This window comes from Styela clava, chromosome 14, assembly GCF_964204865.1.
Source record: "Styela clava chromosome 14, kaStyClav1.hap1.2, whole genome shotgun sequence".
Taxonomy (NCBI): Eukaryota; Metazoa; Chordata; class Ascidiacea; order Stolidobranchia; family Styelidae; genus Styela; species Styela clava.
In genome coordinates this window covers 1,043,955-1,061,803 of record NC_135263.1, presented here as the reverse complement: position 1 = coordinate 1,061,803, position 17,849 = coordinate 1,043,955, and the positions used below count along the sequence as shown (strand labels likewise).

The 17,849-nt window shown below is 34.9% G+C and overlaps 1 protein-coding gene across 2 annotated transcripts; it reads right to left on the bottom strand.

The window, feature by feature from the left end:
- Positions 1-1,201: 1,201 nt before the first annotated feature.
- On the bottom strand, positions 1,202-17,825 carry LOC120335016 (kelch-like protein 30). Of its 2 annotated transcripts, none has more exons than XM_078120034.1 (12): positions 17,554-17,825; positions 10,279-10,402; positions 10,000-10,153; positions 9,415-9,584; positions 8,768-8,914; positions 8,257-8,371; positions 7,519-7,592; positions 6,291-6,465; positions 4,853-4,987; positions 3,886-4,044; positions 3,137-3,287; positions 1,202-2,406 (listed from the first exon to the last, which is right to left on the bottom strand). In XM_078120034.1, exons 1-12 carry the CDS (start codon positions 17,616-17,618, stop codon positions 2,295-2,297), a joined length of 1,581 nt encoding a protein of 526 aa, XP_077976160.1. In that variant the 5' UTR covers positions 17,619-17,825; the 3' UTR covers positions 1,202-2,294. The 2 variants fall into 2 exon arrangements, with proteins under 2 accessions (XP_077976160.1, XP_077976159.1); XM_078120033.1 differs by having other exon boundaries at positions 1,203-2,406; positions 9,415-9,638.
- Positions 17,826-17,849: the final 24 nt, after the last annotated feature.

Below are 17,849 nucleotides of genomic sequence, written 5' to 3'. Positions count from 1 at the left end.
AATGCCGGAGTTGCGCATCATGTTGTTATATGTCATTGCTCAAACTAAGATATATTCGAATAAAGAGCATAGAGCGCTGTTGCCCTATAGACATATTTGCACAATTGGTATTCCTCGTGCGTTTGTTGTTGTGGGCGTGCCTATGGTGTATTGCTCATTAAGGGCCGCTTTCCGCTCGGGACCATATCGCGTTTTTTTCTCACCCTGTGGGGCGAATAATTGATAAATTCAGTACAATTTTAAGAAAAAACATTTCTAATAATGAGCGTTGTGGTAAACAAAGGATAAATGGAAGAAATATAAACATACTTGCCTAAAAGAGCACGTCCATTTCAGACAAGAGCAGACTCCTGAAGTGAAACAAATGCGATATATGGTAGAGATCTTGTGAACACACGGGTCAAGCATCAATAACTTTGGTCTATCCTTGGTTTATCAATTTTTCCAATCAAAAAGTAATACAGCGCGTTATCCACGAGTGTGCTTCACAATGCATTAGTACATTACATCATCGAATAATAAAACGCGACACAAACAAATTAGTTTTAAAAAATAAGACGTAAACGAACAAAAAGTACTAGACGGACGTAGGCAAATTTCTTTCCCCTTGCTAATCCGTGTCCAGCATATTTGATTAGGAATGTTCGAACATTACATTACAGGCCGTATTCCCGCTATCATGTATTGTATTTGTTGCAGCTTGTTCTCCAGAACGACCTCCTTGTCACTGAATTAATCGGCAATAAGTTTACGGCGATGTGACAGGTAAATTGACTGGCGCATTTCACGTGGAAATGGTTCATAATATATAGTTAATTTGATAGTTTTCAGTAGGGGTCCGAAAAACGGCCCAGGAATAAAACAGACGCAGCCAACATATTATTTTAATTTTGCGAGCTCAAGATCGAGAAATAACCGAACTATAAATCAAGGCGTGAAACATTAGAAAGTCCTTTTCAGTTCTTAAAGGTATATAATTTGTAAAATTTTAGATCCAGAATTACGCTTCTTCGTAAATGCGTTTTTACTTTTTGTCACGATAACACATTTTTAAAGTGCAAACTACTTTTCCAAGCACAACAGCAATAACTTCCCACTTTAAAAACAAAGCAATCCTCCAAAATAACAATGAATTTGAGAAAACAAGATAAATAAATTGATTCATTTGTTTATTTAATAAAGTTCTGTCACAAACTAATACATGAACATTCGAAATGCACTGAACTGTGGGATTAAAATATAGAGTCATCACGTGGCTGATTTTAAAAGTAACTAAAAACCGCGTTTAATTTAACTTTTTATTAATAAATTAAGGATGATAAATGAAGAATTGAACTCAGCAGCATTACATGAATATTGATTGCATATATAATATAAATTATACAGTGATGTTAAAGATAAATATTAATATACATTAATGAACATTGGGTAAATGAAGGCATGTATTAATCTATAAATTACAATTTATTCAGAGAGTTTAGTTATAAGTGACCGGTGAATAAGTATGATTGAGGAATTAGCACATAGAACAAACAATATTTCACACCCAGATAATATTCAATAACACAAAAAATGAATGGGAATTCTATTTGCCTACTAGTTCAACGTTTGTCAATCAGAGAGGAATTTTTTATTTGCTTTACTATTACTAATATTCTTTAGATTTTCATTATCGCTAAAATATTATACGAGAACAATAATAAACTTCTTGAACTGTACAAAATCAGGAGTACGAATTGCGTATAACACTAGCAAAGGATTCATTACAGTCTGAACAAATAAAGTAGTACACAAAACAAGGGCATCAAATTTCGCATTCTCCAATTTGCCAAAAACCATCTTTTAATGGTAGGCGAGCTAAATCAGGACTGTGGAGTCGGGATCAACGTATGGTTTATTAAAAACTTTGTTTTCCAGTCGTTGAGAGCAAGAGTTGAAATGTCCATCAACCAAAATCAGTTTTTTAAATGGGGGTGAATTTTCTCCGACTTTCTTCTTGTATAAATAATACAAACAATTTGTGTGTTAAATACAATCAAACCATTTAAAATTAATCTTGTTGTCATCAGTTGTAAACATATCTATGTCCAGAGAGGTGATGATGCTGGACAATGTCACATGTGAATCATATTTAAGAAAACTATATAAATTATTTACAGTAATTAATGCAGGAACTCATTATAGCAAATATACAAAATTCAATCAGTGGTTTCACAAGCACCTATGCCAATTATATTAACAACTACTAGTGTCTGGTAATGGTAACTAACTATTCTCTGTCATATACAGTCAAATCACTTCAATTTAATCTTCACTGCTTCGAGTATCCACAGTTGCATGTTCTTCATGTCAATCATCTCCCATTGATTCTTCTTGAAATCAAACTTCTCCATGCTTCCCGGTGAACTGAAAGATACAGAGAGAAGTGGTGTGTGAAAAGGTTGTTAGGCTACTCATTGAAAGAAGATTTCAATTTCTGTGGTTGATTCGACCTTATTTGATAAAAACTACAAATAACCAGATGCCGCGGATGAATACCTCCTAGTCAGCAATATGAATATACTGCTTCTTTTATCTAGCTAAGGTTATGAATATTTTCACAAAAAAAAAATTGCAAGATTTCTGTTATCATCGACGATACAAATATAGACACTGGCTAGATTGGGTACACGCTTGTACTGATGGATACAGGGAAACAATATTTCTTTATTATTAAGTATTTCAGAACAAAATCTCCAGAAACGTTAGACACTAATGCCTACCATGTTGATAATAAATGAAGCACAACCGGTGTTAGCAAAACGATGTAATTTGCCGACGTTTCGAATTTCTATACAGAAAAACTTGCGCTAGTTTGTTTATTTATACATATTATCTTATCATCTTCCTTTTAGATTAGAGTTGACGCCATGATAATTTTTACATATTTTTCTTTTTCTTGCGCTATATATATCCACTTGTGTCCTTTCCATATCATGCCCTGATGAAGTTTTTCTGTATAGAAATTCGAAACGTCGGCAAATTACATCGTTTTGCTAACACCGGTTGTGCTTCATTTATTTTCAACATGAGTTTACCTGGTGGCAATCACGCACTATAATGCCTACCATGTTGTAATAAATGTTAATAACTTTACCTGTTGATTCCTCCAAATGCGTAAATATTTGAATCAATAACAAAAGCACCGGGCCAGCCACGTTTATTTAACATGGGAGTTACCGTGGACCACACGTTTGTTGAAATATCATATCGTTCAACTGTTGACAAGTAATCGTTTGCCTTTCCACCTGGATAAATAAACAGTTTGTTGGAATCTGCTTGCAATTTTGCCTAACGACACAAAACAATATTTGTGAATTAATTTATAACTTCACTCAAGTAAACCATAAGGAAATAAATGACTAAAAAAGGGATGGTGGACTAACATGGCAGGTATCAAATACAAGGCAATACATTTATTGCGTAAAATACAAACCCCCAGACCGAGAATTTTGAAACTCTATCTGGTATCTCTGAATATCACATACGTCTTTACAGCAATTTCTAGTTAGAAGGGCGCAAATGTATTTTTACAAACTTGCACAGTAATTCTAGTGACCTTTGCAATTGTGTGAACATATAGGTGTACAATCATGATTCCTTGCATAAAAATACAATTCCGTATTCCTACAGGAAAGCATGAATGGAATATTGATAGTCAATAACAATCGGGTGAAAAGCTTAAATATGTTGACATTGCATTTGATATCAAGAAATCATTGAAATATTTTGGATAATTGTAATTTTGTGTAAAAATGATTAAAACTATATTACTTAAAACATATCTTTAGCAAAAAATTGAGCTATGTCACTCTTGAGTCCTCATTTTTATCAACAAGCACATACCTAGAACATATATTTTCTCATCATTTTCAACTGCTGCGGCATAGTACTTTGCTTCATTCATGGATGCAACAAATGACCAAGTTGATGATGTTGGGTCAAATCTTTCTACTCGGTTGGTCGAACGACGTGATACTACTCCACCAATGCTGTATATACAACCTGGAATTATACAAGGATTATTATTTTCAAGTGTTTGCTGCATTCTAATATTTAATAAATATTTGAACAACTTATCAAGTCAATATCTGTTGCTGCCAATATCTGGTGGTCTTTGAGTATATTACCCTTGGTTTAGATTCCATTTATTACTCGCTTACAAGTTTGTGTGAAGTTGGTTATATGGCCCTTCGATAAAAAAATGTTGTATACCTCTAGTACAGAGGTTCTCAACCTGGGGTTCTCGAGAAGATTTCCGGGGGCACTTGGAAGGCAGCCTAGTTTTTGTGTGTTGTTGTTTTTATTATCCTTTATTACTACCAGAGGGAAAAGCATGTCAATTGAAACGTAGATTTTCATTGATCTTGCGTTATTGTGATTGTGACGCAACAATGTGGAATTCACGGCTTTGCAGGCAAACTGAAATCTCTAAGACAGCGTGCAACGAGCATTAGAGAAAGTGATTTTGCCTTTTAAAACTTGGAACGATTTTCAGAATTCATTAGTTAGGCAGACAACAAGGGCAATATTATCAACGAAGAGATTTAATTTAGTTGCATATGGTTAATAAATTGTCGTTGCAACAAATTGTTATTGAATTTATCACAACTTTGTTCGTTGCCTGATTACGGGGGTTCGCGTTGCTTGCTTCGTGACTCGGGGGGTACTTGACAGAAAAAAGGTTGAGAACCCCTGAGTCTAGTACCTCTAGTTTAAACCATTCCATTTATCACCCGCTTGTGCACCTTCCTGTTTTGATCAAGTGAGTTCTACTTAAATGAAGTTTATTTATTAGAAAACTCTTTCTAACCTCGAGCACCCAGTGCTGTTGAATTAGTATTGTTGAGATTTTTGTTTTTTACTTTTTCCCATTTGTTGCTTGATGGATCGAACTTTTCAACTGATTTTGCGAAACTATTGAGAGCACCAACAACATAGATGTTTCCTGTAAACAATATATATTTCAGACCAATGGCAGAAAGCAAACAGTTCTTATGGTATTTATTCCAATATAAATCATGTAATATTACTAGATAACAAAATAGCACTGGATGACATAACTTACAAAATAATTCTCCATGAGATATATACAAACACGAAACTACTAATCTTAAAACAGGAGTATTAGTGTAATCTATCATAAACTAAAGTCCCTTCTAGAAATAAGCAAAGTATTTTTACAGTTAATTGAATAGTGGAAATTCCCCACTACATTGCTGAATTAAAAATTTAAGCAAACTTCGAAATGTCCCGAACATTGAATTTGATTTGACATCGAACAAGCATCCTTTCTAAACAATGAAATTTGAGAATTTAGAAAATATTTTTTTTTGCTTTGAACTGTTCAAAATTCATGTGATCCATGAATACTGATATGCTGAATTAGGTCTTGCCTTATACACTTAATAATAGTAAATAGATGAAATACAAAAAAATAGGTATGGAACAACATTAAATAATTGTTAACCTGACAGTGCCGGAAGCACTAAAAATATACCTGTTCGGGGGTCAGCGGGTAATGCACTTTGTAAGGCTCAATCATTATTATTAAATTTAACTACTATAATTTATATTTAAGTATGGCACAGCGTGTTTATTGTGTGTTATCAAGACTCGTAAAATACAGTTGCTGTAACCATGATTTTATACTTCTAAAGAGTCTTCTTCTATCACATGATTATATCGTCGACTAAAAAACCACAGACACTCGACCAAACGTGTGTCGATATAGATTCTAGGAAGATAGGATCGTCCGCTTGGATCCCAAAAACAAATGTAACGAAGTGCCTTGTTTTGCGAAATAACTTTGTATTTTCGGAGATCGCGCATCATGAAAGTATTCAAATTATGCGCAAATAATTTTATAACATTTCATACCGACTTTTGGTTTACATCATTTTTTTCGAATGAAATCGCGGGTCGCGAAAATTATTTTAATGGATGTAAAATGAAGATTTTGAAGCGAGAGAAAACGCTCGTTTTGAATAAAAACCCGAAGAACAAAATTAACACTTGGCGCCGAACAGGCATAAAAAATATCAGTATTTTGCGAGCAGAATTTTGGGTCACTGTAATCATCGGCACTAAAATGATATAGTTACAATAAAATATCAATTACAGCTAAAATATTACAAAATAAAATTACAGCTGAACTTAATTTAGATACCAACTTCTTATTCTTAAAAAAAAAAAAATTCATTAAATTTTAAACAGAACAGTACTAAGTGGTCTTTGAATCAAATTCTTACCAGACAAAACAGCAACGCGAGGACAAAACCCGTGGTCATACATCATATCATTCATTCTCTCCCAAATAGCTTGATATTGATATTTTAGCCGATGAACAGATTGATCATGCACGAGAACATAAATGTAGTCATCGACAGGCACAGCAGAAAAGCCAGCTACTAATCCAGGCATGTTCTGCAAAATAGCGATAAACAAGAATAAAATGACCAAATTTGTTTCTCAAATGAAGGTGCCGGTTGTTTGCTGGGAATGCCTCAATGATACGAGGTCTACTCAAAAAAGGTATTATGAAGCCTGGCTTGTGTATATGTTAATGATCTTTTGCAAATTAAATTAATAGCTGATTAGGACACAATAGAATACCGAATAGTCAAATACCAAATATTTTCGATACACAACAACATAACGTCGGAGGTTGATATTTTCAATCCTTTTGGAAATTAATTGAAATATTGACAAGTTGGTAACAAAGCGATTTTCTACTGGGTAATTTCATTATAATCACTGACGGTTTTTGTCATCACGATTGTTTCGGCTGCTGGCATCCTCATATTGCTTAACTATATTATTGCCCACTCTCTTTTTTCATTAGTATTAATTCTTACGGGTTTTTATGTTACCAGTGTAAAAGTGCATTCACATCGTCCACAGAAGGATACATACTGTTTTTATGTTCATCCAGGGAGCGAAAATACAATAGGAAAATCAGCCATGACCATGGAAATGGCTGACCAACTACATTGCACTTTCACAGGAGTGGGAACAATATAATAACTACCACATCCACGTCGTGAAACCACATCGAAGCTTTGGCAGTGGTTCCCAACCTTTTCCCAAGCGATCCAAATTTTAAAAAATAAATAAATTTTGTTCTTAAGTCTAGCGACCAAAGAATATGCTCACATACTAAACGACAAGCAGTGCTTTTATGGCCGTAATATTACTGTATATTACTATCATCATTACACAACAAAACTCATCAAGTTGAGAAAGCTGCGCCGGTTTGCCATCAACGAGTTTTTGAGATAGTATTTTTGAGCAAGTATTCACACTGTGATACTCCACATGTATACAATTGCTATTGAGTAAAACTTCAATGCAAAAAATATAAAAGAAATAATAAAATTTAAGTTTTAGAGGAATTAACAAGCGCCCAAGAAAATTTTCGGGCGAACCAGCACAGTGAGCCAACAATAAATAGGTGCAGTGCTTATATAACGCACCAACCTGCATTTTTGTCAAAGTATTATTCAGAGGGTCGAAGCATTGAAGACTCATTGAGTTTTTATCGAACACTGCAACTGTAAGAAATAAACCTTGTATCAGAAAGGAAAAGCAAAGACAACAAATTATAGAATCGTTCGAGTTAGAACCAATCCACAATTGCGTGAGTTTCTCAATTTTTAAGATGTTTAATGGTATTATATATCAGTGTTCTTCGACCTCTTTTTTATCGTTGTATACCTTTTACAATTTTTCAAGAACTTTATATACCTTACAAATATCAATGTTTATTGGAGCCCCAAATAAACATTAAATTTTTAGCACATATTGTACTGCAATATCATCATGGAATCTAATAGGCTAGTAGTGTCCGCAAGAGATAAATTTGACTGGCGGCCTCAGCGTCAACGGGAATGATGTTCAACTTCAATCAAACGAAGTGCATGGCAGCCGAAATCACCCACCCGGACAAGTGACCGCATTATCTATATAGTTTGTGATGTAACAATGTGCTCACGTCGTTTATATTTCATGTGCGCCGCATTCGCATTGTTGTCTCCGCTTGAATATTTTATAATTTATTATATTAGAGTTATTATATTATAGTTGAATTAGGCTGTACACCCTTCGTATACCCGTTATCAGTTGTATACCCAACTTATGGTCCGGAATGCACTTAGGTATACAGTATACCCGGTTCAAGAGCACTGTTCTATATCTCTTCATCTTAATTCAACTTACTTGCTTCCCTTCCTTCTTGTTTTATATTCTTAGCATCTGAAGTACCAACGTTTAAGCTATCCATCACAGAGATGCAGAGGGCTTGATAGCATTCAGAACATGACTTTACCATAGGCTGAAACAACCAATGTGCGGTATGTTATTTCAAAGAACGTAGAATGATGAAAGAAAAGGAAATTGATCTTACGGGAATAGCAGGAATGCGGAGTCTGAACAAAAAATTACTCAGACCTACGGATTCAAAGAAATTTGTAGCCTTAAGCTCCGAACCTCGAGAAAACCACATTTAGACCACAAATCGTTGGCACACAAGAGCCTTTTGGCTGAAATTCCGACTCCAATGAAATTGAAAGTTGACTCAGCTCCGAGTTTGAAAATACCGGGTGCAATATTGCAAACTTCGATCCCACAGCCATGTTCATTAGTCAGTAAAAATCCGAATTACATATTCAAAACCATTAGCATGTTGCAAAAATGAATGGCTCATTATCATCAATTCAAAATAACCGACCTCGTTTTCAACAAGCAATCTTCTATAAGTCACTGGTACGTTATGCAAATCAATGTAGTTGTTCAATTTCTTCAGAAGTTCTGTGCGATTTCTTTGCTCATGTTTTATCCAAGATATCAACGCCTTTAGCTTAACACTCTCTGGCGCCTGGAAAGAATATGTGAATAAAAGGTAATATTTCAATAGGTGTACAGAACATGCAAATATTCAATATAGAATACTCAGTTGTATACATACATTTATAGAAAAACGCTCTAAACTAAGATGATTAAATAATAATTGAATAAAAGCAAGTGGTTAGCGGGCTAAACCAGACATTTAAGAGTGAGGACATATTTGTTCAGTCCAATCCTGTTATCTTACGTAAGTGAGAAATAAGGTAGGTTAAAAAAATACAGTAAAACAGTGCGCCCTTTCAAGCCAGGTGGTTCCTTACGATTGAATGACTACTTCACGGCTGTTCCATGGAGAGTTTATTTCGGGCAGCCTGAACTTAAAGCCTTACCCCAATGAACTGAGCAACTTGTACCATGAGAAATTAACTTTGACCGGCATAAACCTAAAACCTTGATCCGTTGTATGAGTGACTACTAAAGTCTTGTTCGGAACGAAGGAGTGAAACAAACCTAACAAAACACTACGAATACCTTGTTTTCATGTGATTTGATCAATCTGACAAAATCCTTTTCCTTCATTTCCTTGAACTCATCAAGAACAGTAATTTCTTCAAATTTATCCAGCATGAACTTCTCGCATTTTCCCATTAATCCTTCACAATTGTACATGTTCGCGATTCTTTTTGTCACAAAGAATGATTCTGCAGATGATTCAAGATTTTTTCCAAGTGAATCAACGTTGCCTTCACAGACATCTGTTACAAAACAAACATGGCGTTTTGTGTGTATTTATACATTTATTTATGAATAAAAAAACATTCATTTTGATTCGTTCCTAACAAAATTTCCGCCCCCCAGACAAAAACTTGTCATTTGGAAGATATTTTTGAGAAAACATAACTTTTGAGCAATGCGTCCTTAATTAACAAGATTAATAAAATCAGAAACCAACAGGTTTTCTATTCAGTAAGAAACTGGCCGGGATAACTGTAGAAATGCAGGCCCTTGCAAACCGAATAGCTCATTTGTAGAGATTTTGTCTAGTTAATTTGAATCAAAGAGGATTGAGTAAACCTCGGTGCAATCTAAAAGAGAGATCTATTTTTATATCATCACCTTTCAACTGTAGTAATTCAGCCACGTACATCAAAGATTCAGCATTTTCATCAGTAGTAGACAATTCACCAGTGTAAATATATTCTATACATTGTTGCAGGGATAATGGATCAACTTCTCTCATTTCCACTTTACCAGACGCTGTCTCAGCATTCTGAAGTGTGATAATACCAACGATTAAAATACATTAACAAGGGTAACAGTACTAACTGTGAGAGAGAGTTAACTCAAACAGTTTATGGCTGAGATATCACATAAACATGAATATACACAACTTACATTATGAGCCAGCATTGCTCTGAAATAATCAGATCCTACAGATATAATATTCTTATGAACTGGGATTTCTTCAGAGCCAGCTATGATCATGAAATCACAATGATCTCGAGTCTCCTTTCTGCTTCTGGAAAATTATATTTCAAATCATAATAGTGCTAAATGTGTTAGCTATTCTGCACAGAAAATCCTTGTGTGAATTTGCATGTTTTATTACTAGTCTGGGAAGCTGATTTGAAATTGCTATGGTTCTAGGACCTAGGTGTATTTTTGGAGCTACAGTATATTCAAACTGTGACTCCAGCTCGTGCGCTTCATTTTTCACTTCATTTTTGGGCTTCAAAGTCATTGATTTTTTTTTGGTTTGACTACTACTATGACAAATCAACTCAGATGCAGGTATACCGATTGTAAAGTAAACTGTTTTAACTATACATACTGAATAGAAACTTTTGATTCCATGTAAGAAATTAAATATTGACAAAAATATGTGATGAATAAGGATAGATTTGATTATTTTTATAAGGTATAAGAAGGTGGTTAGTGGCTGGAGTCACTAATATTCTGGTAGCTCAGATTCCAGCTCCATTTCTCACCTCAACCCACAACAAAACTGTGGTTAGCTTTCCAGTCCCGATTGTCGGGGTATGATTATGTGTACATGATCATAGATTTAGAACAAGTGATATCTAACCGTCGCCAATTTTGACTATACAACTAGAGGGATACCATTCTTCTGGTAGTCAAACGACTCAATACTCAAACAACTCGGTAGGCGACCAGAATTTCTAGTTAAAATAGCTGCAGCGATTAAGGGAAATTCGGTGCTCGAACAATAGAGTGTCCTGTCGAGTGAGATGACGTCACCCAAACCAGTGGTCGGCAACTTTTTTCGGTGACAGGCCTAGTCAAAATAGTTATAGCCACCTGTAGTGGCTAACTGTAGTTATATATTAAGTTAAGTTATTTTGTAAACATGAGTTTGAGAATGAAACCTGACGAATTCAAACAAATTTTTAACTGGATGTGGGAGGGAAAATACCACAATTCTTTCGCGATATGTCTGCAAGTTGTGTAGGTGAAAAAACAATTGAATTTCAAACGACATTTTAGAATCTTGAAAGCAATAAGCATTTTCCAAGTTAAGATTTTGCATTGAAAATCTATAGATGTTCGAAAGCACGTACATTTGCGAAAGCATTTTTTTCCATAATGAAGAGTTTTCAATCATGCAATATATATATGTAGATATATTTTTTGCTTATGCAGCAATTAATTACTGCCGACATGAAAGAATTTAAATCAGTGCCAACTTTGAATACCGTACACTCATAAGTTACTTTGAGTGAATGGCAGAAACCAGAATTTCAGTTTATTTTTGGCTTGCGAGGCAGGTAAATAAAATCAAGTAAAGGAAGCTTGTCTCAGTGTATGAAGGACTTTGCATACAATAAATAATGGAATAACTGTTATCTACAAATAGGGCTGTCTGAAATCGAATACCGTATATCCCCGCATATACGTGGACTGCGCACATAAGCCAAAAAATAGGGATGCGACAAGATTCGGACTCGTGCTCGGATTCGTGGCCGAATCTCTGGTAATTTGATACTCGGATTCGGCCCGAGCCTTTGATGATTTCACTCGAGTCCGGGATATCATACGTCACGCGATAGTCAAGCGCAGACTGGTGGCGGATTAGACGAGAAATTGAACTTTTTCGTTCTGTTTTGCCACGAGACTGTCCAGCCTATTTTCTCTACGGTGAAATTAAAACTAGGCGCCAAAACTACAAATTCACGACGCCGTAAGAACAAAAATATGTCAGCGAAAGTCAGCTGAATAAATTCCAGTGTTGCGTGTAGCTTGCCTTCCATTGCCAGACGTTGTCGTTTAGTGAATGTTTACCACGTCCTATTTCAAGCATATACTTGATAATCCTCGAACAGTGATTAATCTGTAATCAGCGGTAACCATGTCGCACTGTTCGCCTCTTATCGTTCCACAAATGATCTAGCCATTTCCGGAGAGAAACAAATGTGAGAAATGTTAGAAATAAAACGATAAAATAGTGAAAATTACGGTACTTTTGAGAGAAAAGTACAACTCGCAGATGTCAGTGGCATTACAATCGTATATATGTACAAAAACAATCTCACAAGTCGCATCGATTAAATGTGCATAAATTTGGAAACTATTACCGGTACTCGTGGTAATTGAATGTTAATCGGGCCGACTTTTTATTTTTATTCAATAAGTATACACCGCGATTAGTGACGAGCAAAATCGAATTTTTCCTGATAGAACAATTCGACTATTTCTTTTTATTTACCAATAGTAGAAAATTACTAGAAGACTGGAGACTCGATAAAAAAGCGGCGCCTTTACTTCTTATCTGTAATTTTATCACAATCGCGAATTGTTTTTTTGTGAATTCATAAACATATTAATTTTATTCTGGTCTCATCTTCTGGATTTGATCTTCCATATCACAGTTTGTAAATTACGGTCCCTATTTTAAGCGAACAATACCTATCGTGGCTTAAATCTTACTCGTAACTCTCACTTCTGAATTAATGCTAATAAATTCGATTTTGCTTTTCAAAGCGCCGTTATTTGTATTAATGAAAATGATTGCGTCATGATCATGAGTTTGAACAGACAGCCGTAACTTAGCATATAACACATTTCGCCTTTTGCGTCTCTCTTATTCAACAATTACACATTCCTAAATTCCGCGGATCCGACAATCGCTATTGATGGTTTTCAAACGAAGAATAGCTAGCTATTTTGTTACGATATATTTATAAGATACATTTATTCGATGCTTCCACAGTTGGCAATTCTTTATCACGGAGATGGGCGTCTGTATCAGCGCCGACTAAAAAAGATAACATATAAGTGAAAATTTCCCATAAAAAATTTGTTCCAAACGTGTGGATTATGGCCCATATTTATCGTGACAGGACACGAGCGCGGCGTCGTCAGCAGTCGACGCGGCGGTAGATCAGAGTTACGTAACAAAGTATTTATTCCTTCGACGGGGAATAGGACCTATTTATATTAATTTAAACTAGCCGCTCAGCGAATGATTGCCTCGAAAGCAATAGTGTTTATGTGCAACGTTTTTAATTACATAGTCTTATCATACAGAATGAATATACGCGAACAACAGCATCAATTTGGGTATTTATTTCGGAGCTATGTAAAAGTATTGGACTCGGGACTCGGACACGAGTCCAGCGCAAATACTCGGGATTCGGCCGAGCCGAACCTTTTTGGATTCGTCGCATCCCTACCAAAAAACGGCCATGAAACGACGATGTTATAAATATTCGCATATAAGCCGACTCTACGATTCGTAACACGCCGTACGAACCTATCACAGTCAAGGATATCAAAATATTCGAATACTTTTTGGCTGATTTTTGAATAATAGCAACTTTTCGTCCTCATCACGGTGTTTCGTTGTCAAGAGAAATATTTAAACGAATTTTAGCACTTTGCCACGTATTGTAATGACAACGATAAATAAAATCGGCACTTTGATTGTGTTTAACTTCTGTGCGACCTTGCACCTCATATTGTTGAGACACATTTGCATGGTTGCGTGGTGGAAATTGCCGCCATTTCATTCCAAGGCTTTTTATTTTACATTTATTTAAATTATTTCCATTACGTGCAAAAAAGGGAAATTATATTATTATTAAAAGTTGTATCTCTGTCCGTAGAATGTAATAGGCCATTTCATGTCAGGTCATGACTAAAAAGATATTATCGGTAACAACATTTAAAGTGTGCTTTTTAATGTTTACACAGGAGAAAACGCTAGTTATTTCGAGTTGTATCTCTGTCCGTAGAACGTAATAAGCCATTTCATGTATGATCATGACCTAAAAGTTATTATAGGTAATGTGAATATTTAGATCTTTACAGAGATAAGAGTCTTTATCAGTGGCACTAAAAAGATAACATATCTGTAAAGATGATTATTAAAAGTCGAGTGGCGTTACCGCGATAGCGCTTCAAATAATTTATGACTAGAGATGGGCAATAAAGAATACCGAATCCAGAGGATTCGATAACAGGATTCGGTTTCCGCCTCTCCAGCACCATGCATCAATTTTTGCATTTCGGGTTTCTAATTTTCAATTAAAGACGAGCGTTTTTTCTCGCGTGAAAATCTCTCTCGTTTAATTAGACTTGCGTCTGCTCGGAAGGAACCTGTATAATCGGTAAACTTCAAACACTGCAATCTCAATCGGCGTATTCTGGACAAGAAGTCGGTGGAGTACACCTCACGGCGAAGACTTGTTATTGCACCATTTTTGCGTTTTCGCCGTGGGTCAATTTTTGTATTTCGGGTTTCTAATTATCCATTAAAGACAAGCGTTCTTTCTCGCGCGGAAATTTCTCTCGGCTAATTAAACTTGCCGAATCGCAAAGAACCCGTAAAATCGGTAAATATCAAACACTGTAATCTCAATCGGCGTATTCTGGACAAGAAGTCGTGAAGTACACCTTACGGCAAAGACTCGTTATTGCACCATTTTTTCGTTTTCCTACTTTGCTATCTAGCTAGGGTTTTAATAATAATAATTATTTGTGCCGACTTACTGGCGATATTCCGATAATCTGATTGCAACAATCTTCAATTGTTTACAGGCGTGCCTTGCTTCATTTTACATTACTGTAAATGATTTTCGGCGACCAGCGAGTTTTCCCCAAAAAATGATGCATGTAAACCAAAAGCCAGGCGTGAAATGTTATGACATCACTTGCGATTAATTTTCTTTTATTACTCCAGTTTCCGAAATACAAAGTTATATCGCAAAACAAGACGATCTGTCGCATTTAAATTTCACCCTCAAAATATTACATATCTTTCGGTCCGTTTCTATCGTTCAAGATAGACGCACGTTTGATCGAGTGTCTGTAATATTTTAGTCGCGGATAAATTTAAAAAATGATGCCGCATCTGGCGAAGATAGTTGAGTATTGAGTGTGAGTAGGGCCAAGTCTGGGTAGATAATGATATTTAACGACAATAATAGAAAATGAATTAGTCTTCAGATGTTATTACCTAATGACTAACTAAGAAATCGGCGTTTACGGTAACTTTACCATGGCTGCATAGGTTGCAGTGGACATACGCTGGACCTGCATCTAATTAATTCTCAGCGGGTGTGTTTTAGTACACTCGGCAACATTAATAATGATTTAATGCCGTTTCTTATCTATTTTTATATTTAACCGCTTACTATCAAAGTGTGTAACGCGCATCTTAATTTAGCATTTTCATATCAGTATTTAGAGATGACATACAAGCAAAAATAATATTTTAATGTCCTGGGAAATGCCTGTTTAGTATCAAATAAAATCCAATGTTAAGGATATTTCCAAATATATAACACATTTATGGTAATACATTTACAATTTTTGAACATCTAAATCTAGCAATGTGGAAAACTCCCACTATTTGAATAAATATAAAAATAGAATAGGATTCGGTATTCTGGATTCGATGAAACTATTCTAGAATAGTAAATTATTCTACATTGCCCATTCCTACTTGAAATGTACGCGAAATATTGCATTCTGAACAAAGTTTAAATTAAATTTCAATCAAAATTAAATATTATCTAGACATCGGTAGCTGATTCTTTATCCAATCATGCCAGGGCGTACAATAACTTAGTCGCAGCGCTTTGATATTCGATTCATTTTGGACAACCCTGGTATATACTCGTGAACACCAGAAATCAGAGTTTTCTTAAATGAACCAGAATTTTAAGTTTATTTTTCAGCTTGCGAGGCATGGAAGTAATTATAATTTTCTTAGAGTGAACACTACAAACCAGAGCTTTCTTGAAATTTCAAAGTTTATTTCCTGGCTTCTGAGGAACAAACACACTCATAATTTTCTTAGAGTGAACACCAGAAACCAGAGTTTTTTTTAAATTTTTGCAGCTTGTTTTTTAGCTTGTGAGGAATGCATACAGTCATAATTTTCTTATAGTGAACACTGGATTCAGATAAAACCTCACACCCGCCACTGAACCCAGGATGTGTTAGTCTATATAAGATAATACATATTCCAAACTAAAGTAAGCTTGACAAAAACATAATAGCTCCTTGTGTATCAGTGGCTGCTATCTAGACCAGGGGCGTCAAACTCGTGGGTTTTGCGCCAAGGGATGCATTGCATTTTGGGAATTGTGCCAAGGGCCGCAACCAGTTTTTATACAGCTATACTTTGATAAAATGTTCTTCAAGAATATTTTTAGATAGGTGTAGTTTGTGACACATATTGTAATATAATTGAACAGCCGAATGAAGTTTTATTATTTTCTTAAATTTCAAATGCCATTTAAACATTAATTTCTTGCATTTTACTGTATTCGTTACAAAAAATCGTAAATTTTTATATATACAACTTTTCAAAACAAAGGAAAAGAATAATACATACTAAAATTGACTCAACCTTAATATATAGACTTAAAATTTACGAAAATACAAAACTACTTTCTGTAAATTGTCAATTTCTGTGTGAATAATAAATTTCACTTTAAAAGGTTTGAAAAATGTATTACATTTAGATAACAAAAAAAAACTTACAAAATATTACAATTATTGCATTAGAGGGCCGTGAGTTTGACAGACCCCTGGTCAAGACCTTGTTTGCGAAGAATAAGTAGAAAAATTCATAAAAATGTAAATCAAATGAACAAAATTATGCATGGCAGTCCATTAGGCAGAGAAATTTTCATATATGATTGATTTATAGAAATTGAATTTAGTAAACGTTAGGCGGAAATGCAGAATGGTTTAGAACTGGTCCTAAACTGAGACCTCGCTTCCTTCGAAAGGGCCAGGTGCCACAAGCAAAGTCCTCATAAAATAAAGTGACTGTAATTTGTTTAATTCTTTGGCTGTGATGCATTTATTTTGCTCTCGTTTCTTGGCTTTTTATTATTAAATATGACAATTAAAATAACTCATGAAACATTTTACAAATAAACCCTATTTTTGCAATAATAATAGGTTTTACCATCATATATCAAATCAAGTAAATGACAATTCTGAATAATTTATTCCTGAAATTAAAACTTGATATATCGAATACAATGAAGGTATATTCTTTATGAGACGCTTATTTATACCTTTTTCCACATGCAGCCGCCCCCTCTGGTATCTAAAAACTATGACTCCATTCCATTCCTAGTTAATTCTAACGCTTTAACCGCATAGTTTTGGAAATCCCTGCTTCACACTCACCTATTCAGGTCTTGTAAAATCCTAATTGCATGTCCATTAGTCTTCACTTTAATTTGAAGAGGCATTTTACATACCGTATATTAATAACTAATCACTCTGTAATTCAAAGCTAAATATAACAGGAATAAAACAGTTATAAATAGCCATATAGAATTTGACATAGGTATTCAGAATAAAATGTAAAAACCTGATTTCTCTCAAACTCAAATCTTACTTTTTATCATAAACAGAGGGAACATTGACAATCAAGCAGTGAAAAATTCGAAAAAAATGCTTCACTGACATTTAAGAACAGG

Coding starts and splice junctions, on each gene's coding strand:
- LOC120335016 (XM_078120033.1), bottom strand. CDS start 17,618: ATGCCTCTTCAAATTAAAGTGAAGACTAATGGACATGCAATTAGGATT. Junction 7,593..8,256: donor ACAAGAAGGAAGGGAAGCAA/GTAAGTTGAATT, acceptor TATTTCTTACAG/TTGCAGTGTTCGATAAAAAC. Junction 3,288..3,885: donor TGAGAAAATATATGTTCTAG/GTATGTGCTTGT, acceptor TTATTTATCCAG/GTGGAAAGGCAAACGATTAC.